This window comes from Castor canadensis, chromosome 11 (genome assembly GCF_047511655.1).
Source record: "Castor canadensis chromosome 11, mCasCan1.hap1v2, whole genome shotgun sequence".
NCBI lineage: Eukaryota > Metazoa > Chordata > Mammalia > Rodentia > Castoridae > Castor > Castor canadensis.
The window spans coordinates 133,606,257-133,632,853 of NC_133396.1; the positions used below are offsets into that span (position 1 = coordinate 133,606,257).

Sequence of the window (26,597 nt, forward strand, 5' to 3'; positions counted from 1 at the left end):
AGGCTTTGGCTCAGATTTCGCTTCCATTCACAATTGTGATTTCATGTAACATGAAAATTATTTTAAATGTTATGAATAAAATGAAACAGCTTCATGAGAGGTTCAGTTAATTTTCTATTTCTGAGCTGTCATGTTAAGGCCACAATTCTTGTAAATATTTTAGTTAAAAGAGCTACATTTAAAATGCTACAGTGTACTCCCAGCACAACAATAAAAAAAATTGAAGAAAATCAGAGTTACTTTAATGAATATGTGCACAAAATTTGTCTTTTTATTTCATCATACACTTACAGAAAAAATTGCAGAAAAAGCAAAACAAAACAAAACAACAACAAAAAACCTGTCCCATGCTAACTTACAATATGGCATCTTGCCTTCTTTCTTCTTTAAGGAATGGTTAACAGAGCTGAGCATTAGGAAATGTTGAACCTATGAGCTAACTAAAAGGTATCAGGTTTTGTGTGACAGGTTCTCTTTCTACAAGCAACCTATTAATTTTTTTCTCTATGTTCTTATAAAAACTTTTGTGTTGGCTCTTAATGATTGATATCTGAAAAACGTCAAAACATTGATTCTCAGTTGTAAGCTCCTTGTCATAGATTAATCAAGATTGAACATCTGTGGTACAGAATTTCTTTCCCTTTTTGTTGTGGATTTTTTTTTTAAACTCTCATGAAGGGCCCTTGGGACAGATGGCCCCTCACTGTTGATGGTTCGATTACTAGGATCACCCACAGCTTCAGAGGAGTGCGAAGGAAAGAAATTGCTTTCTTTGTGAAGGTGTTTTCAGTTCAATTCTCACCCATTAGCCCTGTTTGGCTAAGTTTGGAATTACTCTATCAGGTGATTGATGAGCGTTTTCATTTTATTATAATAGGTCTTGTTTAAAAGGAGTGGAAGTAGCAAAATGACATAGCTTATATGCTATGGATTGGATTATATTTTCTTATGATTCTTTGAAGTTCTGCTTTTATTGCCTTAGAATTTGCTAATATATGAGCAAAAAGGGCTTCCTTTTTTTGAGTTGTGATGCTAATTTTAGGTCATTCTGGAAGAAACATTTAGGAAAGCTAGAATTAGCCATTAAATTTTTTCTACAGTTTGAATTTTTTGGAAGCACCAGGATTGTTTTGCAGTGGAATAGTTTGATGCTCTTTACAGTGAAAATAATTACTGTGGAAGCATCACATTCAATTTGCACCATTTCTTATGAAAATTTTAAGAGGGTGAAAAAATGGACAAATTTCAAAAATTGCTTGCTTTTAATTTTAAATATATACATTATGTAAAGTAAAAAAAAATGTGCCCTCTTTTTGCAACTGGTTATGTAAAACATCTTGAAATAATGTTTTCATTGCCTTGAGGTTTTTGTATATGGAAGTCAAACTTATTAAATGGAGAATTATATTAATTCCAGATTGAGTCAGTATGATTTGAGTACTATTAGTGATTAATATCCTTTTCAAGATTTCTTCACATTCAAATTTATAAATATTGTTTAGAGGAAGTCCATAGTGTTTTCAGCATTGTTTTACAAAAATATTTGGCTTGCTGAAAATATCTTCTTGCAGATAACAAGAAAATTTCTACTTGTGAGTGTATTTTATATTGTGTCCTGTGATTGAACAACCAAAGATAAACAAAGTAGAGTTATATTTTTGCAGCCTGCTTTATGCACAGTGGAGCAGTGTGGCTTAGAAAGGATGCCGTGTTAGAAGCCACAATGCCTGGATTCTAATGCTGGCTTTAGTAGTTTCTAACACAAAAAAATATCAATAAAGAACAAAACAGATGCTGTCAATGTTTTCACATTTACTAATATCCTTTCTGTGCTTTTATCCTTTTGGTTATTCAAATTGGAATTACCTGCTTAAATTCTATGAAACAAAGCATTCTAAGAAAGCATAGCAAAAAATATTTCCTCACATATTTGAGATGGTACAAAAAGATCTGTCTAATTTAGGTAATAGACTACCAGTGTCTATGCTTATGGTTTATGGCAATGCAGTGATAGCACATCTTTACATAAATACAGTGATCATTGTTTCTTATATCATGTGGTTCCAATGTCACAAAGTGTTCAGTTTAAATACAATTCTTTTCATTGGGATGTGGACATAGAATTACAGTATTAGTAGTACTTACTAGCACAGAAAGGGTTTTTAAAACATTTTGATAGTGTTTTTCCTACTAAAATTATCTCCTGTGATTGCCAAGGTCAATGTTTCTTCCTACATATATATGTTATATATGTACATATATACATATATTTCTCCTGCTGTACAAAATAAAGGGAATTCTGAATTGCTCATTATCATATTTGAAAGAATATTTACTGTCAGAAAATATTAAATCCTTACATGTGATGCCTCATACCTATCGCTGTGAGGGATACACGCTCCTGGGTCATTAGTTCTCTAAGGGTAGCGTCCGTAGAACCAGTAGCATCAGTGTCACCTGGGAACTTGTTTGAAATGGTTTCTCAGACCCACCTTGGTCTCCTGAATCAGAAGTCCTGTGAGTGAGATGCTGTGATTTTTATTTTAACTACTCTCCTGACATTTCTGTTGGATATTCAAGTTGAGGACTATCAAACTAGTATTTAAGAAGATACTAAAATTCTGTTTCATCATCTGTATTTTTTTTGTTGTTTCTTTGATAAGATTAATCAATAGGACAAACCTCTATTTACAATGATGAACTGAGTAGTAAAAGATTAAGAATGGACATAATACCAATAAAAAGCATGGATAGGGTGGTATCTATATATCTACAGTTATTAAAAATATAACAAAATCTCTGACAATAAACTTAACAGCTTGCATGAATTAAAAGCCATTGGAATATACAAATTTCCAAATTATACAGAAGAAATAGAAAAATATGAATAATCTTACATCTATAAGATAAATTAGATTCCTAATTTAAAAACAAACACTAATCCATTAGTCTCTTTGGAGAACTCTATGGAGTATTTGAGCATTTTAGGAAAAGTAACATTTTACATAATTTAGAAAAGAAAGTATTTTAAATTTCCTTGATCAGTACGATCCTAACAGCAAAACTGAAAAACAAAAAATCCAAAACAAACAATCTTAAGAAAAGAAAATTGTTCATGCAAATTCCTCTTATTTGCAAGTTTTGTTGAAATAAAATCACCTTCATATGAAGTCACCTGCTCTTCTTGGCATTATGTGATACATGACAGAATGTTAGGTGTGAGCATATGCATGTGTGTGTACTATATACACAATCACATACATATATTTTTCTTTTTCTGGCTAAGTATCATTGCAAAAGCAAACTTATTGTATATAAGTTTATCTGTGCTTTTTAAAAATATATTTTATCACATAGTAATCATGCATATTTATGTGATACCGTGTGAGGTCCAATGTGTAATGTCAGATCAGGGTGATTGGCATATCTGTTCTCTATCATCCATATGTTTAAAATAATATGTACAAATGTTTGATTTAAATGTTTTATTAAGATTGGGTGTATTCTGAATTTAAGACTTTGTTTTCCCTACTGCTTTTAATCTTAAAGTGTGTGATATTATATAATCTATAATCTTGGGGTTTGTATACATGGGTATGAATCTGTAGAGCATGTCAGTGCTACCTTGTCAGTATGAGTGACAGTTCCCCACCAGTACCATAAATGTGTGTCTTGCTGGAGTGTGTGTAGAGAAAAAATGGCAAGGTATTGGCTTTCTGGATCTCTGGCTTCATCAAGTGCTAAATAATTGAGTGAGATGCTTACATAAATCCTTTTCTGCTGTCAGGCCAGATATAAAATTACAATAATTAATGGGTCTGAAAACTGTTTCAGCAGATGTATCAAAAATGATAATTTTAATTCTAATCATCTAACTACATGCTCTTTAATCTTTTTCTTACAATAGCACCTGTAGAAAGGTGATATTTATATGATGCACTTGTATAAACAACCTAGAGGCAGAGAGTAGTAAGGAAGAGATTGATTTACTATTTTTCAGTATCTGTCTGTGATCAGAACAGGCAGAAGGCCAGAGTTTCAGCTGCCTCATTTTAAAATTATACAAGTTATGTTATTATATTGTAGTATATTTTATATATTATTTATTTTACCTTGTTTCTCAGTCCTGTAGTCTTTAGATGTATGTAGATTTTCAGCTATGCTGTTTAAAATGCATTTGTGTGGTCTGCTGTAATATACAATGTTAATGGTTTTTATAGAAAAAAGTCTACTTTCTTTTTATTAGCTTTATGTAAGTAATTGTATCTATATTCACTTTTATGTTTAAATTCTGTTTTCATCACTTATGTTGACTTGACTGAGTCCATCCATTGTCTGTCTGTCTAGGCGTTGGATCACCATAGGGAAACCTCACTTGGTTGCCATTCAATACCTGGTTAGACAGTGACCCAAATCATGCTGCATTAACTGAACAATTAGTTACCACCTCCTCCTTAAATTCCAACAACTCCTCTTTTAGAAGAGAGCTTCACTTCAGACAGGGTCCTACCACACAGAAAAAGAAAAATTAGCACTTTTCTATGCAAACTTCTTTTCTTTGCACCACGAATCCTACAACTTTACTTGGAATTATGACTTTGCTCCTCTTCTCTTTTTCCTATAAAAATGGAAGACATACTCGCTTCTGTCCAAGACTCATCTCATCATGTTGATCAGGTTTCCACCCTTCCTGCTTCTTAGGGATCTTATTTTTCTTTGCTAGCTCTCTAATAGCTCATTAACTCCCATCAGCAAGTTCTACTCTATACCAATCTTAGAGAAAAAAAGCAAATCTAATCTTCCCATCTATCTTTACTTTCTTCCTTAAATGAATTGCCTCATATACACAGTGTCTTTTCTCACACACCCCACACCTTCTTAGATAGGCACTTTCCCTCTTGAGCTACTCCACCAGTCCTCCACACCTTCTTAAACCTGCCTCCTTCTTCCTGCTCTTTCATGGAAGCTCTCTTAACGTGTGTTCTGTCTTTAGTCTACATCTCTTAATGTCTTACAGTATTTGTCTGAGGATTTTTTTCGACTCACCCACTTCCCTTGACTTTCATAGCTCACATTCTAGCAGCTTGATAGCCCAGTATTTATTTGGTTCCCAGATGGTAGTAACAAAGCTTTTAAAAAATAAGGATATGGTGTCCCCTTTGAGTTGCTAGTAGATATTAGAAAGAAGAGAAGGGCAGGATATCATCGCCATCACTGGCACAGACAGTACTGCCAGCCCTTCTCATCCTTTCACCCATAAAATTGGCATAAAATTGGCCTCACACTGACAAATCTGATTGAATATCTAGAAAGTAATCCTCAGGGAACAGAAAATTTGGTCTTTGTACAAAGTTGTAAAATTGGATTATTATTATTTTTTCAGGTCCTTTTTGTTTCTTCTTTTGCAGTACTTCAGAGAAGTTGCTACAAAGGTGTATCTGATGTGGTCTAAATATAACCACATAAGCAGTAACTAAGTTCATCCATTTCAAAATATGGATGCATGACATCCTGGTAGACTTATGAGTGCTGTTGAAGGATTAAGATTGATTTAATGAAAAGAAACAGGCTGTTTTCTGCTAGGTGATCAAAGCAAGAGGCGCTGTTTCCTTATAGACACTTGTCTTCCTTCTGTGAAAAAAAAATAGTATACAGAAAAAAAGATGATAGAGTAAGGATGAGTGAAGAGGGAGGCAGAAAACCATAATTAGTTTTCTCAATGGTAGCTAACTATGAAGTTGTGGTTGATTGAAGGGATATTTTTGAATATTCAGATTGGAGACTCATTAATTCCATTACTTATGAGAAGGGACAAGTCTATGTTTTTACATGATAATTTGGTTATATGGCCATTGTTTTTATATTAATTTATCAGCATAGTAACTTTTGCTTAATATTTCATGAATATTCTGTCAAACACTTCATTTTAAGAGGTTCAAATCTAAGCAGCTATTATCATTTTGGTAAAACTACCACATAAACACACGTGCCACATTTTCCAGTTGTGAACATAGTTATCCACAGGACAGTAGTGTCTCAGGATTTTTAGGTTATCTATAATGCATTTCTCATTCATTTCAGAAATGTATGTTTTGTCTTACACAATTTTTATACATATGTCTTATGATTTATTTTTATTTATGTGGAAATTTTCATTCTTTTAATAATTAGTAAAAAGTTTAATTGTTGAAAGCATGCTGTCTTTTCAAGTTAAAAAATCTCTGAAAAAAATTCTGTTGAACTTAAGTGAAAATAGGAGGAGGTAGCTTGTTCTAAAAATGCTGCTAGACATTTATTGAATTTTGGAATTAACACTTAGGAAACTTTGCAGTTTGGAATTGTACCTTTTTAAAGCACTGTAGAATAGTGGACATGGTGTAATAGAGCCGTGACTGCTAGTGACTGGATACAGAAAGTAATATCTGTAATCCAAGCCCTTTTATATGGGGTGAACTTCAGACTTGAAATTATCAGCACTTACTGCTCATATTAGTTTATTGTGAGCTTTCAAAAGTTTTTTTTCAGAAATAGTATCAGTCCACTGTATGTTATCCTTTTTGAACACATTTGAAATATTCACATTTGTTGTTGGGCAGAATTAAAAACACGAGTACATAACTAAAATATTTACTTGTGCTAATTAAAACTAAGAACTTCAATTAATTACACTAAGTAAAAGAGAAGTAGTGTGAGAAGTAAGGAAAATGAAAAATTGTGAATAGTTGTAAAATATTTTTAAATTACTGTTGTGCTGTGTGGGAGTACATTGTAGCATTTACAGAGGTTCTTACAATTTATCAAATATACTTGAATTTGATTGGGATTTTAAATGGAAATTTAAGGTGATGTGTTTTGGTTTAGTCTCTGAAAGCTGCAATATATTTGATGATGTATTTAATATATTTAGACTTTTATTTTCAAGTTAAAAATCAGTATTTTTGTAAGTATAGTTAAGATTGAAAATTCAGTGTTCAGAATCTTAAAATCAAGGCCTATAAATGAGTTAGTAAAAGAAATGATTTTCAATAACTTGACCTTCATTTGACCCTATCTTAAAGATCATTAAAAGGTCAAAATATTTAATTTCATAAAGAAAGAAATGTGAACCTGGCCAACTATGCTCCTTTAAGTCTTTAAAGCAAAAATTAAAACTTGGAATTGAAACAGCCTTTTTAAAGAGTATTTTAGCAAGACTGTTGCTTTCAGTGTTTCCTTTGTGTCTTTTTAATGCTATGTGTCAATTATTTGCAGATCCTGTGGTGTTGTGGAAGTTTCCCGAGGACTTTGGAGACCAGGTTGGGAACACATAATTTAAAAAACTCATTTTAAATTGGAATATTGTGGTTATTATTACTCTTAACTGCTGCTAATACTACTACTGCAAATGAATGCTATAATTTTTATTTCTTAATCAACCATGAGGGAAAAAGCATGTGTGGAGAACGTGTGGAAGTTACACATGGATAAGAGGAGAAGCACTTCATGTTGAAAGTAAAGGAGTCGGTCAGAAGACCAAGGAAGCAAGCCCTTTAAACCTCAGGGAACCTTAACAATTTTCATAGCTTCATTCAAAGGCAGATAATATCCCAAAAGACAAAGGTCACATTTTGTTTCATTGTGCTCTCATATTCAATGGTATACTGATATTTTAAGTTGTTGTAATTCAATCATCATCACTATCACTTTTACTTGTGCTAATGTGCCCTGAGTTCATGAGCACTGCTGCCGAACGATTTCATAGGTCTTTAAAAAATTTTAGTAGTGATACATAAACAGTACCTCTTTAGAGTCAAGTCCCAAGAATGTAAAAGAGTCCAAAATTTCAAAAAGAAAATATACATATCCATCATTAGAACTTTTTCTCTTAATTAACTTAAAAAGAATTTGGTCAATACAAAGTTTTTCATGATCTAGAACTGAAGGACATTAATAACTGGGAATTTTATAGTTCTTTTAAAAAGAATAAACAGGCATTCTTCCTAAACCATATGGAACGACCATTAGATGTTGAATATAAAAAGAAATTTGTACACATTCTTAGGCTGACAGCCCAAGAATGGCTTTGTTTAGGTCAAAACTATTTTTCTTCTTTGAGAAACAAAAGAACATGTCCAGTTTTATTCGTATGCTACTTTTGCTCCTAGTGTAGTGTTAAGTACTCACAGTAATTATAAATTTTAACCTAAGTAGCTAACTTTTGTTTGACAGAAAATAAAAAAAAAAAGCAAGGAAAAAAACACAAGGAATGGATAACTAAGAGCTTTCAGTCACGCACAAGTGTTTTAACTTCCAGAGCTGAGAAATAACTGGTAACACAGCTTGCTGCAGCCACCTGCAGGCTGACATCTTTGTAAAGTGGGAAAAGTGGACACCCTTGTTAATATCACTCAAAGTAGCTTTCTTATAGCATACAAAGATAAGAAAAAGAAGGCTATAGACTTCAGTAATCTGATATTCTACCTTAGAAATTGTCTATTAATTGACTCAATTTAGTATCAGGTCAACATTTCAGTTACCTGATTTTTTTTGGAAATTATGTTTGACATAATACAAAATATCATTGTACCATTGGAATGAAGTTTGCATGAGCAATGATTAAATTTAGTTGAACAGAAATAGAAGATAGGACTGGGATGAGAGCTAGTCATCACCTAGGTCTCCTTCTAGCATGTGGGTATCACTGGGATTCCTGTGAGAGGCTGGTGGTGTAAAGGGCATGGAAGGTGATTCTTAAGACTCAGTCTTTCATCACTGAGCTTTTGCTTAAGTTGTTTGTCTTCTTCAAATGATTGTGGAAGGCATTGACATAAATATTTAGGGCAACTGAGTGTGACACCCTACTGTATTGCCCAGGAGGACAGAATGGTGAAATTATTTCATGATTTGAAGTTGAGGTAGAATGATCGTAGAATGTTATTTCTTTCATTTATTTAAAGATGTACTTAATTTTTAAATAAATGTATATTCAAGTTTGAATTCTGACCCAGTCAGATAAGGCCTTTTGTCATCAGAAAGTAAGTTGAGGTCCATGTGAGGCACTGAGGAAGTCATTCAGGAAATGGAAGGGTGAGATCACATTTCCTTCATACCCTGCCTTTTCTCAGGTCTTATTTCTCTCTCTCTCTCTCTGCGACATTTCTATTTTTACTTCCTTTCCCATTCTGTTTCTTCTTTTGTTTGGTCCAGTTTTCCATATTATTATTATTTCTTTTTTGGCAGTACTAGGGTTTGAACTCAGAGCCTCACATTTGCTAGGCAGGCGCTCTACCACTTGAGTCATGTCGCCACTCCTACATTCTCCTTATTCTTAAACCTGTTTGAAAATTAACTTTTCTTTGCCAGATTTCTGAATCTCCACAGCAACATGTCTATACTTTCATAGTCTCGTATATACCTCTATATTTTATTTCCTTCCTTCCTTTCTTCCTTCCTCCTTCCCTCCCTCCCTCCTTTCATTCACCTAGTTGACTCACTCATAGATCTAAGAAAGATGAAAGAACTCATGATAGGTTACTTTAATCACCTGCAAAAATAGAAGGCAAGTAATGTACTAAGAGGGTTGGGTTGAGAGTAGTGTGAAATTTGAATTCATTTAAATTTAGAAAGATTTCATACTGGTGTTATGACTAATATAAGGCTTCATTAAAGTATGAAGGAACAGGCATAGTTTGGCAAAGGGGTTAGGCAGCTGGAAGTTTAGTGTCCCGTGACTCGACTGTTCATGATGAGTGCCTGACTTGTGTGTTCTTCCTCACTCTCTTCATTTCTGTGGAAGGTAAAAATATTCTAAATTTCAGTGTGCATTGCAACTAGGTATGTGTTCACATGCAGGTGATAAAAATGCATTTGTGGTGGTAGTGGGTTGTGAGTCAGGGATTCACCAGAGGAGTTGAGGCCTGTGTAGGCATTGGGGAAGTCAAAGGTTGTGATTAAAAAAAACTTAAACTCACTGTGTAGCCCAGCCTAGCCTTGAACTTGCTTTTTTCCTGCCTCAGCATCCTGAGTGCTGGGATTATAGGCATGAACCACTATGTCCAGCAAAAATGCATTTAGAAATCCTATTAGAAAGTGTATTTGTTACATGAATACTTTAATTATAGCATAATAAAAATTTGTAAGTAAACCTTGGTTGAAATTATCTTAGAAACTATTTTTTTTTCAGTCCTGGGATTGAACCCAGGGCTTTACACATGCTAGGCAAGCTCTCTACCACTTGAGCTACACCCCAACCCCTGGAAATAGTTTTAATTACAATTCTAAGGGAACAGTAGTAAACAATTATATATTATATAATATTAGCAGAGCATCTTAAAGTTTACCCTTTGGATATATCTTTATTATAGTCTTTTACATCTGCTGATTATCTAATGTTAGAACAAAATTGCTCAGATTTGAATAAACCTCTTTTCATGTTCACCAGTGTCTAATAGTTTTTCTACATGGATAGGGAGAATGCCTGTTTTTTTTTTAAGATTTATATATTCATCATTAATTTTTTCTTCTTTATAGATTTAAATAGATAAATACAAAGTATTTCATGATTTAAAATCGAGGGAACCTAATACCTGGAAATTTTATAATTTTGTTTCTTACATTATTAGCCATAAAGACCTAAATTATTTGAATTACTCAGAAATGGTTTATTAAATTCTAATACTCTCAAATATTTTTAAACAATTATTTACTTTTAAAAGACCCTGAAGCTCTTCTTTTTTACTTGTTTGGGCTTGATTCTTCCATTTTTAATTATCAGCTGATTCTGTCAGACAAGTAAAAAGGTAATTTTATTGCATTTTCTATCAACTGTTGTTCTTGCAAATGGAGAGAATGAAATGCCCTAAACCCAGTTCTTGATGTGAGCAAGTAAATTTCTATTTCACTACTCCTATTAGTATATATATTCTATGTGAATACAATTCAAAGACAAATTAATTTGTTAATTCTTAGTGAAATAAAAATTTGTAAAGAGAGATGTCAGGTAATGAAAGAGAATTAATAATTATATCACAGCTGCCTATTCTATTTCATGCTCCAAAATTTTTTTCAGTGATCTATTTTAGTAACCCTAAAATGTTAAGCTTCGTGGTAGGTACACACAGTGTTGTGTCTGTAGTATCTTGCTATGTCTCGAAAAGAAGAGTAAAAATAAGAAATGTATATGGGGCAAACACATAGGAAAATGCATAACAGTGTGCTGATAAGATCATGATCATAACCATATTTTTATGTATCCACTGGATTTGTCTCTTGGGCAGGTGCAGTGTTAGAAAGCTTAATGAAAGACATAACTATATTCTTATTTTACCTGCATGCTTGTTTTTTTTTTATCTTGTATTGTTAAAATTTAAAAACTTTATTGCAAACATGGAAACTAATTTGGAAAAATAATAATATTTTAGAAATTTTGCTTTATGAATAAAGTCTTTCTTTATTGGAAAATAATACTAGTGTGCTTTAATAAATTTCTGTTGAAAAAGTATTTTTCAATATTATCAGTGTCAAAATATTTTGAATAAGAATAACATTTTTAGAAGTTATTTAGTGGAAATCAAATCTTTAAAAACTGACATAAACTTAGTATGAAGTATGTTACTTCCTTACTATAACTGTATACTGTTTTGAGAATGGATTTTGGGGTGACTTCTTTTTTAAGGATAGGTGTAAGTTGAAAGGTTTGGAAGGTATAGAATGAGTAACTATCCATATACTGTCATTTCACCTTCATATTTGGTAGTTGCTATTTTCCCTTTCTCTTTAAGTACATTATTAATAGATAAGCTTTTTAAAGCAATGTTTGGCAAGTAGCTCATCAACCTTTAAAATTTAGGCCTGAAATACAGTTGGGGGAAATAAGGGAACATGAGACACTTCACTATTAAAATTTTTAATTTAAAAAATATTCCAGGTTTGCTGAAAATTGAACTTGATCAACATATGGTGCTAGCTAGCCTCATCCCCACCCGTTCTTTTGTGATCTTGTTATTGTTATAAGGCTCAATGACAGTTGTAAGCCACAGTCCTGGATGTGGGGGTTATTCCGCCCTGGGGAGAAGAAGAGGAAACTGCAGTGTGGATTATGGAAATATGGATTGATCTAAAAAGAGACCTTGTGTAAAAGAAGGGGGCTCAAAGGAAGGCTAGGAGAAGCTAATGAAAAGATGATGGGATATGATGTGAAAATGATCACTTCAAATCTTCTCTTTCATTCGCAGCTGCTATGTTTGGAGGAAAAGAAATGCATTTGTATGTTGAGGGACTGCTAAAAGCGTCCAGATGAATAGCATTATTTATTAGATATATTCAGATAAATTATGTGCATTTTAATAGGCTTCGCACATGTTAGAAATTTTAAATCTTAAAAGTGTAATGTTTGATATGATATTTCATAGAGATGTTTTAAGTAGGACATTATATTTAGCCTTCTTTAAACAAGTCTAATTTCAAGAATTAACTTCCTGGTTGTTCTATATTAAGCACTTTAATTGTGATAGTGAATATTGCATTTAAAATGTGAATCATATTCTGTTACCTTTTAACTTTAATATTCAAATATACAGTGAAATGTTTATTCATTTCTGTTTTCTCAGTAAGTTCTGATTCCAGCTTATCTTGATTTGTACTGAGTGGTAATATATAACTTTATTGTTAGCCTATTACCCAGATAAAACAGCAATGCAGTCCAGTGGTCATTTTTGTAAGATGCAGACACAGGTTCATATGGCTTAAACTAGGTTTTGATGCCCTTGTATGGAAAGAAAAGAAAGATTGTTCCCCTAAGTTTGGGAAACATTAGATTAGGAGGAAGTTAGCATGTAAGCATAGCAATAGGCATTTGAGAGAAGGCCATAGTTTGAAGGAGGCTGATACTTTCCATTTTGGAAATGCCAGCTTTTCTAGCAGGAATATCTTCCAAGTAGTAGGAAACCTGTGACTGGTGTCCAGGAGAGGATGAGGATGCAGAATGTTGTTGCAGAAATGAACTTAGAAAGGTCGGAGTTAAGAAGTAATGATTCAGAGAAAGAACACCCATGGCTTTAGACCCCAACCCCTTTCCCAGAATCCACTCTACCCTGTCACTTTCATCAATAATTGCTTTGCAAGAGATGGCAATATATCTGACTTCCTCCTTTGTATGTCTGCAGACTCCAGCTGGCCAGTTAGGATCATTTAATATGTTTTGCATTGCAAAATGTAATAGCTTAAAATTTTTACTTGATTTTCCATTGAGTTAAATCAGAAAAAAATGTAACTTGATTATTTATAGACTGTGGGATAAGAAGGAGGAAGAATAATACCAAATAACTCCATGTTTAGAGCCTTAGGGCATAGAAGTAATAAAATAAGAAATTAAAGCACAAGAGCTCGTTTAAATAACTGCTAATCCAGTGTGACTAGAGGTTGCTGCATTGAGTTGGATGTTGTTAGAAAGGCAGAAGGTCAGATTATGCACGTGTGTTCTTTGGTATTGGCCCATAGGAAACAAATAACCATAAATGGCACATAATCAAGAGCATTTCCAAATATCTCATCTGTATTTTAGGCAAGGTGTTTTGGGTAGTAGAAAAAGAGCTTGTTTGACACATGGAGACTACTTAGAAGGTCATTGCAGTTGTTTAAAAGAACTGGAGAGCCTGAGCCAGGTAAAAGTCAGAGAGGAAATACGCAGGGTTCTTCTTCTTCTTCTCCTTTTTTTTATCATGCAGGAGGAAATACACAAGTTGTACCCTCTTAATAAAATTCAAAGTGTATAGTGCAGTATTGTTAACTGTGAGCACAATGCTGCACAGCAGGTCTCAGGAACTTCTTCATCTAGCACAACTGAGCTTTGTACTTTTCTCCGTTGCCCCTCCCCCTACCTGTGACAGCCATCACTCGACTTTCTGCTGCTATGAGCTTGACTATTTTAGGTACTTCGTATAAGTGGAATCAGGCCATATTTGTTTTTGTAACAAACGATTCACTTTGAATAATGTCCTCAGCGTTCATCTATGTTCTTGCATATGGCAGGATTTCCTTCTTTTTAAGGCTGAATAACATTTCACTGTATGTGTATATTATGCATTCTGCTTTCATTCATCCACCAGTGGACACTTAGACATTTACATGTCATGCCTACTGTGGATGATGCTGCAGTGAACACAGGAATGCAAATAACCTCTTGAGATCCTGATTTTAATTATTTTGGATCAATACCAGCATGTGGAATTGCTGGATCACATGGTTATTATAGTTTAAAAATTTTAAGGAACCATTTTCCATAGCTGCTATACCACTTTCTGTTCCCATAATCAGTGTACAAGGGGTTCAACTTCTCTACATCCTCACTCAGGCTTATCTTTTGATTTTTGTTTTTGATAATGGACATCCTAACAGGTGTGAAATGATACCCCATTGTGGTTTTGATTTGCATTTTCCTCATAACTAGTGATGCTGAGCATCTTTCCATGTACTGGTTGGGCATTTGTTTGGATTGGTGGAATACTTGTTCAGGTACTTTGCCCAGTTTTAATCAATTTGCTATTATTTTTTGTTGTGGAGTTTATTGGAGTTCCTTATCTGTTTTGGATACTAACTGCTCAACATATATATATATCCCAGTCTGTAGATTGCCTCTTACTCTTTTGATCATTTTCTTTCCTGTGTACAAGCCTTTGAATTTTATGTAATCCTACTTATATGTTTTTGTCTTTGTTGCTTGTGCATAGCTGAACATTGTATACAAGAACTCATTGCCAGGGTTCATATCATGAACCTTCCCTGTTTTTCTTCTGGGGTCTTACATTTTCTAATCCATCTAAGTCTTTAATCCATTTTGAGTTGATTTTTGTGTGCAGTTTCATTCTTTTACACGTGTAAATCCAGATTTCCAAACACTACTTTTTTCATATAGTGTCATTTTTTATTTAAATCTTTCCACATTTGCACACAGTATATAATATCAATACAATGAACATACTTACCATTGGAAAATTTCTTTTTGCATATGTTCTGGTGCTAAAGGTCTTTCTTCTGGGGTCAGAGGGTGGTCTTGGGGTCGGAGTTGATCACCCAGTGTTTCTTGGTGGGTTCTTTTCTTTTGGAAAACCCAAGCACGTTTACCTCTGTGATGTACTGCTTTGGAATCCTGTGTAGACTGCAGTAGTAATGGAGATTTCCAGCACTTCTAAGGAGAAAGCTGAGAGCTTGGACCATGATGGAGACTATCATCTCAAGTGGTCACATGTCACTCTTTTATCCGTGCTGTCATCTGGCTGTACCTCTACAGACAGGTGCTGTCCCGTATCTGGAAGCTCTGTCTGAGAGCCTACCAGTCTGCATTGTTCAAATCCATTCCTTTACCCCATGTCATTCCCCATCTTATTTTATGTCTTTTCCTTGGAAAGGTCTTAGGTCTCACATCCTGGCTGTTGTGTGCACCTTCTCAGACATGCACCCACAGACAGCTCATCAGACCCTCTGCGCAAGTCACCAAAAGTCCACTTAGGCTTATACACACCTGAGAGTCAGGAGGTCTCAACACCCCCACTCTGTTATTAGCATTGGTATCCCCAGGGCTACTTTGATCAACTCCCTGGATGTTTGTGTATGTACATTTGGATCTGCCTTGTACCCTCTCTCAGGTTTTTCCCAGAATTACTGAGCACTTAAACAGCCATGCCTCAGATCCCCAAGCAGCAGGTAACACCATGAGAATCATAAAGCTTAATTTCAAGAGCAAAAATCAGGAAGACATGGCCAGAGATATTTCAGAATGATAAAATAAGTGTATCTTCATTGATTTCCTTTCCTTATTGTGTTTTCTGAGGCATTCTGCACACATTTGCAAACAGTGTACTGATTTCTAGCATTCAGTGAATGAGGACTTTCATAGGACTTTGAAGTGATTAGTTAAGGCACAACATTCTCATATTTTTTTTAGGAGGGAAAGGTTTTTTTGTTGGTTCTTTTTTTTTTTTTTTTTGCATTATTTGGGGTTGGACTTAGGGACTAATGTTGCTAGGTGGGTACTGTACCACTGGAGTCACTCTGTCTCCCCTGACACTTGTTCTTTGGGACAAGGACTCCTCCCTGCTATACTTGCTGTATAGCCTAGAGCTCATGCTGGAGTTTATGTGTATATTTACAATATGGGGCGACTTCCATATCTGCAGACTTTTCTGTTGTTCACGTGATTTGTACAATGAATAGAAGTTTAATTAGAGAAAACAATGTGATGTTGTCTGTAGTTGTCTTGGTTCAGTATTCACATATGAAAGGATGTGATGTGGAGAGAAACCTTTGGAAGAAGAGATGTGCCAAAGTGTTCATTTCCCCTCAAATGCGAATGCACAGTGAGTCAAAACCTATCATTTCAGCAGGTGTGGTGGTGCACACGTCAACAGTGGAGGCAGGTGGATTCCACATTTCAGGCTCACATTACCACAATCTTGACAAAGTTGACATTCTTACATTTGCTTAATTGAAAAAGGTACAGGTGATAAAGGATCACTTATAAAGTCTGTGTGATTTATCAGGGGAGGCTTCAGTATTTAAGGAAGAGAACTAATCTTAGTTTTCAGAATTGGCCAAATTCCACAAGAACTTCTGTTTTCTCTAGCAGAAGACACGGGGACAATACAAACACTGGTCATCTTCCACCTCCCTCCAAAGGCAAACACCGGCCAGCTCAGTTCAGTGGATACTTTGGTCTAATACATATGCTCTTTAAAGAATATTTTCTTTTCTAATTACCAAAAATGGATAAAATAAGGAAGCTTCAAATTAGAATTCTGGTTAAGAAATTGTTTCACCATTTGAGCTGAAACTTCTTTATTTTCTACATTAACTTTTCTAAAACTTCTCAATAAATACTTATGGTTGCATTATGATGAGCACATTCCCTTATTATATACTCTTAAAGTAATTATGATATCATCTTTCAGAAATTCTGTTGATGGCTGCTATCGTTTGAGTGTTTGCATCCCCATTAAATTCATATGTTGAAATCCTAACTCCCAAGGTGCAGTCTGAGGAAGCGGGGCTTTTGGGAGGTGCTATGGTTTTAATCTTGGATGTTGCCCAATTGCCCATGTGGTACTATTGAAAGGTGATGGAACCTTCAGAAGTAAAGACCTCTGAGAAGTGTAGTCATTGACATGCCCTTGAAGGGGACATGGTGACCTTGATCCCTTACTTTCTCTCTTTGCTTTCATACCACCATGAGTGAATAACTTCTCCCAGCTGTCTCCTCACCATAATGTGATGCCTTACCACAGCCCCAAAAGCAATGGAGCCGAGCTACGTAGCCACTTCTGAAACTGAGCCAAAATGACCCTTTCTTCTTATTAAGTTTATTAATTAATATGTTCAGTGTTTACTGCATTAAAGGAAAGTTGACTAACATAGGAGGTGAAGCGGTCATGAGGCTTCTACCCTCATGGTGAGAATAGGACGTGTACTATCCCTTGCGCCGTGTGAGGACACATGGTGTCATCTGTGAATCAGATAGCAAGCCCTCTCCTGGTACCCTGACCTTGGACTTTGAGACTCCAGAATAATGAGAAGTTTAAGTTGAATCAGCCTCCCAGGCTGTGGCATTTTGTTATAACATCCCAATTGCCCTAAGACAATGGCAATGATCAAAAAGCATTAGAGTGGCACTTTATTATCTTATGGGTTCACTTAGGATTCTTATGAAAAGTATTCACTCATGACGATCAAAGCCAGGGTGCTCCACGTGTTCTTCTCGAATTTTTCCTTTCATTAAAAAATAGCAAGTGCCGCATGTCATGTTAGAAAGATAAGGCCCTGTTCCTGCTCAGTTGCTCTTGGTATGGGTGAGGTGGATGCACAGATACCAGGTTCCTAACATACATCCTGTCAGAAAAGGTTGAAGAACTGGGGAAGTGAGGGCAGAGGGGAGGTCATGGGGACTCACAGAGTATTGGGGTTGGATGAATTGTTTTCAGGGAAGGCAGAAGGCAAATGAACAGGCCCATGCTAGTCAGAGGCCATGTGTGCTTAGGGCCCCATACAGACCTGTACAGTCTAAATACCATTTATTGAAGAAACTAGCTTTTCTCCTCTGTGTATTCTTGGCACCTGTGTCAATGATCAGTTGACTATCCATGTGTGGAATTATTTCTGTCCTCTCTGTTCTGTTCCTTTCATCTATATGTGTGTCTTTATGTCAGTGTCTTACTGTTTTAATTAATGTAGCTTTGTGATATATTTTGAAATCATGATATGTGATACCTTCAACTTTATTCTTTCTCAAGGTTGATTTGGCTCTTCAAAGTGCTTTGTAGTTCCATATGAATTATTGGATCTAACAAAACACTTAAAAATGCCACTGAAATTTCTGTAAGGATTACATTGAACTTATAGATTGCTTTAGATAGTGTGGACATTTTGGCAGTTAAGTTTTATAATCCATGAAGTCAAGATATCATTCTACCTTATTTGTGTTTTTAAATTATTTTCTTTCATTAGTTTATTATATTTTCTAGCAAATGAGTCTTTTGCATCCTTGGCTAATTTATGCCAAAGTGTTTTCTTCTTTTTTGCTGCTATTGTAAATGAGATAGCTTTCTTAATATCCATTTCAGAGAGTTTGTTGTTGAGTTTTGTATGCTGATTTTCTATCTTCGAATGAATTTTGCTCAATTGACTTATTTGTTCTATTAGTTTCTGATGTAGTCTTCAAAGTTTTATATATATGAAATTATGTCATCTGTGGACAGAAATAATTTTATTTCTTCCTTTCCAGAGAGTTCTTTGAGAAAGTGAATTCAGGAGGGGTGAAATTTCTGGGTTTTTTTTTTTTTTTTTTAGAATTTTAGAAAATTAGGTAAATAGTGACACTATTGTTAAAGGGAAAGGAAGTTTTGAAGGGGATAAGTCTTACACAAAATATGTTTCACTTCGTCAAATATTCTGAGTAAAATATCAAGTTAATAGCTGCAAATGAAAAAAATGCACCCCTGGGAAGATGTTGGGCATCAGTAATAGTAGACGGACTTTGCACACTGCTGTTTCCACTACTCTACACTTGTTAATTCATCTGACTCTTACTGTAATTCTACAAAGTTGGCATTTGTTACTGTCTCACTAATAGTAAGGAACTAAGGCACATGGAGAGGTCAAGTCATTTGCCTAAAGCTCCACAACTTAATTAAATGGCAGAAAATTGATTGGAACCAAGGCAGTCTGGCCTCAGTGTTTCTGCTCTTGACTAGTTACACCGCTGCCCATTTATTGAGCACTTTTACATTCTAGGCATTGTGTTGTATTGCTTGTATTATATAAATTAACTCATCTAATTCTCAGTACCCCTCTGTTATTTCAAAAATAAGAAAATTGAAGCAAAGAGAGGAAAAATTCCAGGCATGACTTTGCATACTTGTTGAGTATCTGAACTGCAGCCTGAACCAAGCACTCTGGCAGGAAAGCCCAAGTTTTTGTGCACTGTATAAAATAGTGTGAGTAGATTCCCCAAGGGGGAGGAGAGGGCTGAAGACCTCAGTGGAGAAGGCTATGGAGATGGAGTTGTACAGCAGCCTGAAAAGCAGTAACAAATGTAGAAGGAGAGCTGGAAAATGTAGGCACAGATGTACAGGGGAGATGCTTCCATACACATGAGATGAGTCAGACCAAGGGCAGAGAATCTTCACCCTTGAGTCCTAAGTGTGTTTACCTAGTCAGTGCTTAAACACATGCTCAACTAATTACTGAATGTCACACAGTTCAAAAGGTCAGATATCTAAAGATGGGGAAAAACTATGAAATGTAGAAATTGGAGGTCACTGGTAGCCACAGGCCAAGGAGCACAGCAACAAGAGGTGGTGGAGATAGTTGCATATAGGTTTTACTTTCCATGGAATTTCTACTGAGAAGATTAATCATTTCAGTTCTTTTCCCTTTACCTGATGAAGGGCCAGATGAAATTTACAGAATTTACCTTAATACGCTTATGCAAATAAGTAACTCATTTTTATAATTACTTATTTTCCAGATATCCCAAGAAAATAGCGTAAAGAATAGGTAGAGGATTTGAGTCCATTGAGAAGAATTACTGATCTTTAACTGAGAAAGCTTATCAAGCAAAATGATTGTAACTGCTTGCTCATTGAGTAAAATCCTTTACAGACTCAGGAAACTCTGATTTCTCTTTAAGGTCGTTTTGTGCCAAAGTGGGCTAGACTAGGGGTGACCCAAACTCATTGCTATTTGATGAGGTCTCTTTGGTGGCTTTCTGTATATAAAAAGAACCAGTGTTCATATTTCAGTTTCTCATAAAAAAGTGTTCTCCATTCTAAGAACTAAGAACAAAATTGGCACCTTCACTTATAATCTCAGCAAGAGGCCAAATATTACATCAGCAGGAAGTATGAACTGAATTTTTATTTTGAATTGGATATTCTATAGTGGGTGGGACAGGATAAGTTCACAGTGTGATAGTTCACAATATTTCTACTTAGAGTTTCAAGAAGCACTCATTTAACTCTCTTATGGCTTCAATTTTTAAATTAAAGAAAATCTGGCATAATTTAATCTGAAAAAAACAGGAAAGAAATTAGAGTCCCTGGATTACTGAATTTTTAAGTCCAGCTTGCTGACTGACTAAAACTTGAAAGGTTAAATTACTAAGTGCTTTTAGTTGAACAACTTAAAAAGTATAATAAAGGTTATTGAATAAAATTGCTAAAAATATAACATCGACGTCAAGTATTTCCCATGGTGAGCTATAATTTTCTGTCTTTATCTGACTACAAAATATAGACAGCTTTGATTTAGCTACAGATTCTCACTATTGAGCCTAAGCTAGTGAGATATTCTCAACCCTTTTTTGCACTATTTTTCTTTTCCTTTTTTTTTTTTTGGATGGTACTGGGATTTGAACTCAGGGCCTCATGCTTGCTAGGCAGACACTTTACCACTTGAACCACTCCACCAGCCCTGTTGCTCTGTTGTTATTCACCTTGTTTAACCTCATTCTAGCTCTTTTCCTCCAGTATCCTTTACTTGTTCAGGTATGACCTGTTCTGAATTATTTCTGTTTCAGATTTGAAATCAGATGCTTCAAATTTTGCCCATCTGTGAGAAAGAATCAGTTTAATTTCTTATTTACAAGTCTATTACTTGGCAGGAGTTAGATATATGTTTTCACCATAAATCTAATATTTTCACCAGCTATATAGATAGAAGCAACTTTAATTTTTTTTTTTGCCCTAGCACTTATTTTCAAGGGAGTAGAACAGTCCAGGGCAAGTAAAATTCACGTTTGTGATAACATATTGTCTCCTGTCTTCTCCCACCACTCATATACACCTTGCCCCTTTATTCTACATATATTAGGTTGAACCTTGATTTTGCAGTATTGTTAAATTATCACAACATTTCATATCATATATATGGACAATATCCACCGTATAGAGACAAAGTAGACAGTAGATTTAAGGATTTGCTGATTATAGACTGTGGCTTGGTTGAAAAGCAGTAAAAAATAAAGCACATTGGGTAGAAATAATGGTCTAAAACTTCAGGTCCTGGGTTCAAATCCCTACTCTACTGATTGCTAGCTATGTGACTTTGTTCCTTATTTTTATTTTTTCATATATAAAAGATAATGAAATATGGGTTGCTGTAAGGGTTAAATGAGATAATATATAAGAATTGCTTAGGTCAAGCTTGGCACAGAATACATAATTATTTTATCACATATTTCTTTTTGAAGAGAGAAAAAAAGGATGCAGACTTTTAAATCACATTTCCTTGAAATGCCAATCAGGGAAAATTGATTTTGATGTTGCTATAATAGTGTCATTTCATGTGAATTCAAATTTTTTTCTCAGCATGAGTCATGGCTGAAGCACTGGTTAGCCCTCAGGGGAACTCCAAAGTTGAATGAGCCTCAGAGATTTTACAGATACACTTACTCTAACTGATCACGCCAGGTATAGCAGCTAGACCTTCTGGTTCATTACTGACTTCATTGATCCGGCTGCTGGCTGATCAAGCACCTATTGTGATTTTAATACCAGAAATGGATGAGCACTATAAGCTGTGTCTTCACAGCACCACTCCTCCCCCTTCCCTCATGCTGTAGCCACTTTCTTCCTCTCTCTTCCTTTCTCTATTCATATTTTCCTCTTATGGGACTTTCCACTGCACTCCTCCAAACTTTTCCTCCCAAATTTGGTTTACATGTCTGTCTTCTAGACTCCCTGTATTTTTCTTTTTTCTCACCAGTGCTCTTATTATTCTACATTTTAATGAGCTACAATTGCTATTCACACTTTAAATGCTTGAAAAATCAACATTATAAACATTACTCATACTGAATAGACATTGAGTTTGTAAATATACCCATTAGTACTGATGAGGTTTTATAGTTTTTAAGTAAATAGTATTCATAGAACGTTTACTTTGTATTATGATATAATCATAATTAAAGTACTCTACATAAATATGAATATGAGCCTTTGAAAGATACATCTTTCAGGGTCCCTGGTTTAGTCTCTAAAACTGAAAGTTCTACTTCTTGAAACAATCCAGACAAACCACAAGATTCCCTTCTGGTGTATCATAGGAGTTACTATGTTAGGCAGGTTAAGGGTAGTTTTGAACAAGGTTCTTGGCAGGACCAGAAAAAAAAAAGGATACTTGCAAATTTCTAGTCTGCAATGCATACCTCTTTGTGCTGCCTGCTGCACAGAAGTCAGTCAGTTGTCTAGTTTAAGGCTGGGCAGTGAATGGAGAGCTTGTCCATGACTGTGATGACAGAGGGTTGTCTGCACTTGGCTCAGGTATCAACAGTAAGAGAAGTGATGTGGATTGGAACTGGTAATCTAGAACACTGAGAAAAATGCTCAGTAGGTTAATGGAGAACAAGGAGAAACCGCCTCTCAATTAAAGAATAAAGAAAGCACAGTTCTGTAGTTGAGGGCAGTGGTAGAGGAGGATGTTTTCAAAGGGTACCTTCGGCAATATGTTTTACTAACACTGTTGAAAGAAAGCCCAATTTGGGATTATCGAAGAGTGGAGGGAATAATTCCATTCCTCAAGGTGGCCAGAACTTTACATAGTTGGTGACTGATCTTTATTAAGTGGATTGATGAATAAGTATGTGAATGAAAAAACAATTTTAATAAATCTCTCCTTAAATGAAAAACTATCAGTTGAGTTACAAGTCGAAGATACTTGTAACTCAAAAGAAGCAAGCCAATATGGTAGCCCAAAGTAAGCTTCTTGTACATATTGAAACCATTAAACATGCACATTGTATGACAGTGTTTGCTGTTATTGTGCTTGGTCAAATAGAAATAGTTGAATATCTTCATGTATATGTGCATCTATATCAGTACACACTTGTGTTAAAATATGAAAATCTTCAGAGGAAGTAGATGAGTTAATAAATGTTTCATCATTTTATATTTCAGCAACAGGACACTGGAAGTTTAATGGTACAGTTCCTAATCAGTAAATATTGATTGAATAAGTAATATTTTCATTTTAACTTATATAATAGTTATTAAAACAAGTAACTAATTAATGTAAGACCTAACAGTTGTTAGAGGGGGCTTATATGATTGGCATTGCCCTAATCATTTTCATATATTTTCTTAATTCTCATTAAGTTCTTAAATAAATCCTCATTTAATTGTGTGAGATAGGTACTGAGTTTGCCCATTTCTTAATCGAGGTAACTGGAGCACCTAGCCAGTGATTGCAGAGTAACTGTTGATTCCAGAATGTCGTGCATTCTAATGTGTGTGCACCTGTGTGCTGTGAGCTTGCACCTATTGTCTAATAACTATGAAGTCTCCCTAGCTCTGAGAATCAGGATCCTATCTTTGTTAGCCTCCACAGCATCTAACTCTGTGTTGGAGCCCTAGTAGCTGATCCAGGACTGATGTAAAACTTGTTTTCTTCAAAACTTGAAGATTTTCCTTCTTACCCTAATTCTAGTTGTCTTGATTTAAATAATTGATATGAGCAATGTTCTATTTGATTACTTACTATCTTGGATCTAGAAAATGTTACTAGTAATGCAGAAATGAGTGAGGCAATGAGTTTGAGTGGGTGGGAAGTTATATGGTTATTAAGGGGAAAAGAAAGGAAGTATTGGTAGGGGATGTAGCTGAGCGGTAGAGCACATGCCTAGCTTGTACAAGGCTGTAGGTTCAATCTGCAGTGATGCAAAAGAAAAAAAGAAAAGAAAAAGAAAGTCTCCCTGAATGTCTTTTTCTTTTCTTAAATAAGAGTTTAATAATTGCTATTCACTTCCGTGCTTAAAAGATAGTGTTATCCTACAAATACAAATTTAAAGGTATTTTGTAATGGAATTTTGGGCAAAAAAAAAAAGTTTAGAAATCCATTTGTTTTATATACACATTATATTTATTGATTGATTGATTCATGGTAGGATTGGGGTTTGAACTCAGGGCTTTGCACTTGCAAAAGCAGGCACTCTACCACTTGAGCCACACCTCAGGTCTGTTTTGCTCTAGTTATTTTGGAGGTGGAGTTCTGCAAATTATTTGCTTGGGCTGGCCATGAACCTTCATCATCCCAGTCTCAGCCTCTCGAGTAGCTAGGATTACAGGCAGGAGCCACCAGTGCCCAGCTCACTTTTACACTTTTAAAATGTCTCTCTTTTTTATTAAATTAATGGTGTAAATGTAGCGTGCCTTTTATTTGCCAAGCACAGCATTGATCTCTTTTGTGTGTGTGTGTGAATATAGTTTGAATGTCACTCTGTACTGCTTTTGATCTGTGCTTTTTCTTTGGCTTTGGATCCAACTGAAATGATTGGTGACTACAGAGATCTCATCATCTGCCTAAGCTTGATACCCTTGGAATCTAAATCCTTGAAAAAGATTTTACAGCAGCTCCTTTTGTAACTGGTGTATTTTTGTCATGAAAATGCATTTAAATTTTTGGGAGTGAAAAAGTAGTTAATAGCTTAAATGTTGTTAATATCAGAATGCACAGACTAACCCTGACTTAAGGAGGATAGGTAAAAGAGGATTTTATTTCTAATTAAAACAGCACCAAAAAACAAAAGCTAAGAGAAAAATCCCACATTGGGCTCAATTATCCTAACTTTTTTCTTTGCTCTGAGTTTAAAATAGGATCTCCAAGTTTCAAACAGTTCTTTTAAACAAAAAAGAAGGTGATGTTCAAAGAGGCTGTTTCTGTCATTTATGTATTAATATAATTCTCCCTTTTAATGAAATGCATTCCTAATTTAATCACCCTTTTACTAGAACGGTGTTGCCCTTAAGAATTTAAAATATCCGGCAGTGTTTCTGGTAGTTTGTTGCGATGCCCTGGAACACTTCAGTGCACAGTGTGGGGTTCTCAGCTCTGGGCTGTGTAGTCTGCTCCTGGTTAAGTTGTTCAGTGCATTATTTCTTTTCAGAAAAAACTTTCTTGCTCCCTTATGTAAAGTATAAATAAAGTGAATGCACAACATCGAATCTCACTTATTTAGGGAGATAATGTTAAAAATTAAGGAATCATCATTGTAAAAATCTGTGGCCTTTGTGAAAAATTAGATGAAAATTGACAAGTAGATCACTTGTTGTTGCAAAATAATTCTGAAAGTGTTATTCATACAAATAAAATGATGAATATTTGAAAACTTTCCTTATATAATATTTTGTTATTTTTTTTCTTGAGAACTTTAGTGTAGACTTAATTATTATCTGATTAATATTCTTAATGCTAATCCTACAGAGAAACATTTGTTACTTCATGGACACTTCCTTACAATGACTTGTCATGGTTATTAGAAAGTGAATGGGTTTGCATTCCCCTAACCAGTCCAAGGCTAAACCTAGATAACCACTTCCCTTGCTGGTGATTAGTTCAGGTGGGGCTTCTGGGAAAGGTGTCCTCACTATGAAGAGACAGAAAAAGCTGCTCTTCCACTGGACACTGCTGTCTTGCTGTTGTGTCTTCATGGGACATGCTAAACCCTGGCAGTTCCTTCTGGTTGCTGGCTGCTGGTTGTTGGCTGCTGAGGACAAAGCCAACAAATAGCACAGCAGAGCAGGAGAGATTAGTCTTTCAGGAAGATGTTGAATTAAGCAGTCCTTGTATAAACTGACCTTGTGACTCTTTGCTTACAATGTCACAATACTGCTTATATTCAGTAAGCACCCTTAACCCATAGTCTTATTCCTTAATGATATGTGCTATGTGAATTTGCAGTCTAAGCAGTCAAATGCATTTTGAAAAACACAACTGACTCTAATACCTTCTCATCTTCCTTCTTGACCTTTCCCTCCCTTTGAGAACTTTTGGAACAAGATGGTTATGAAATTCAATTAAAGGACTTGTCAAATGATTTGATTTTGATTATATATGGGGGTCAAGAAAAAAGGAACGGTCCCGATGACTGCCATGTTTTTGGTTTTGGGAACTGGGCAATGGTACTATCCTTCTAGATGTTACGTAACTCAAATGTAACTTCAGTTTTGTACATTCTGAGCTTGAAGTGCCTGGAAATACTTAGAAACAAGTATCAGCAAGTAGGTAAGTATGTCATTCTGGAGTCCACAGAAATGTGTGCATTATAAGACTAAGAGATTTAATAGTTGTGGTTGAAA

The 26,597-nt window shown here is 35.1% G+C and overlaps 1 protein-coding gene across 16 annotated transcripts in view; it reads left to right on the top strand.

Annotated features, from left to right (window-relative positions):
• Positions 1-26,597, top strand: part of Dennd1b (DENN domain containing 1B) — a 231,054-nt gene that overhangs the window by 55,722 nt on the left and 148,735 nt on the right. For 14 of the 16 annotated variants that reach the window (XM_074048718.1, XM_074048709.1, XM_074048716.1 and 11 more), the window contains one exon: positions 7,252-7,295. The exons of the other annotated variants lie outside the window; for them this stretch is intronic. In XM_074048718.1, coding sequence (XP_073904819.1) covers positions 7,252-7,295 — 44 coding nt within the window. The remainder of the gene's footprint in view (positions 1-7,251; positions 7,296-26,597) is intronic. 16 annotated transcript variants of the gene reach the window in all.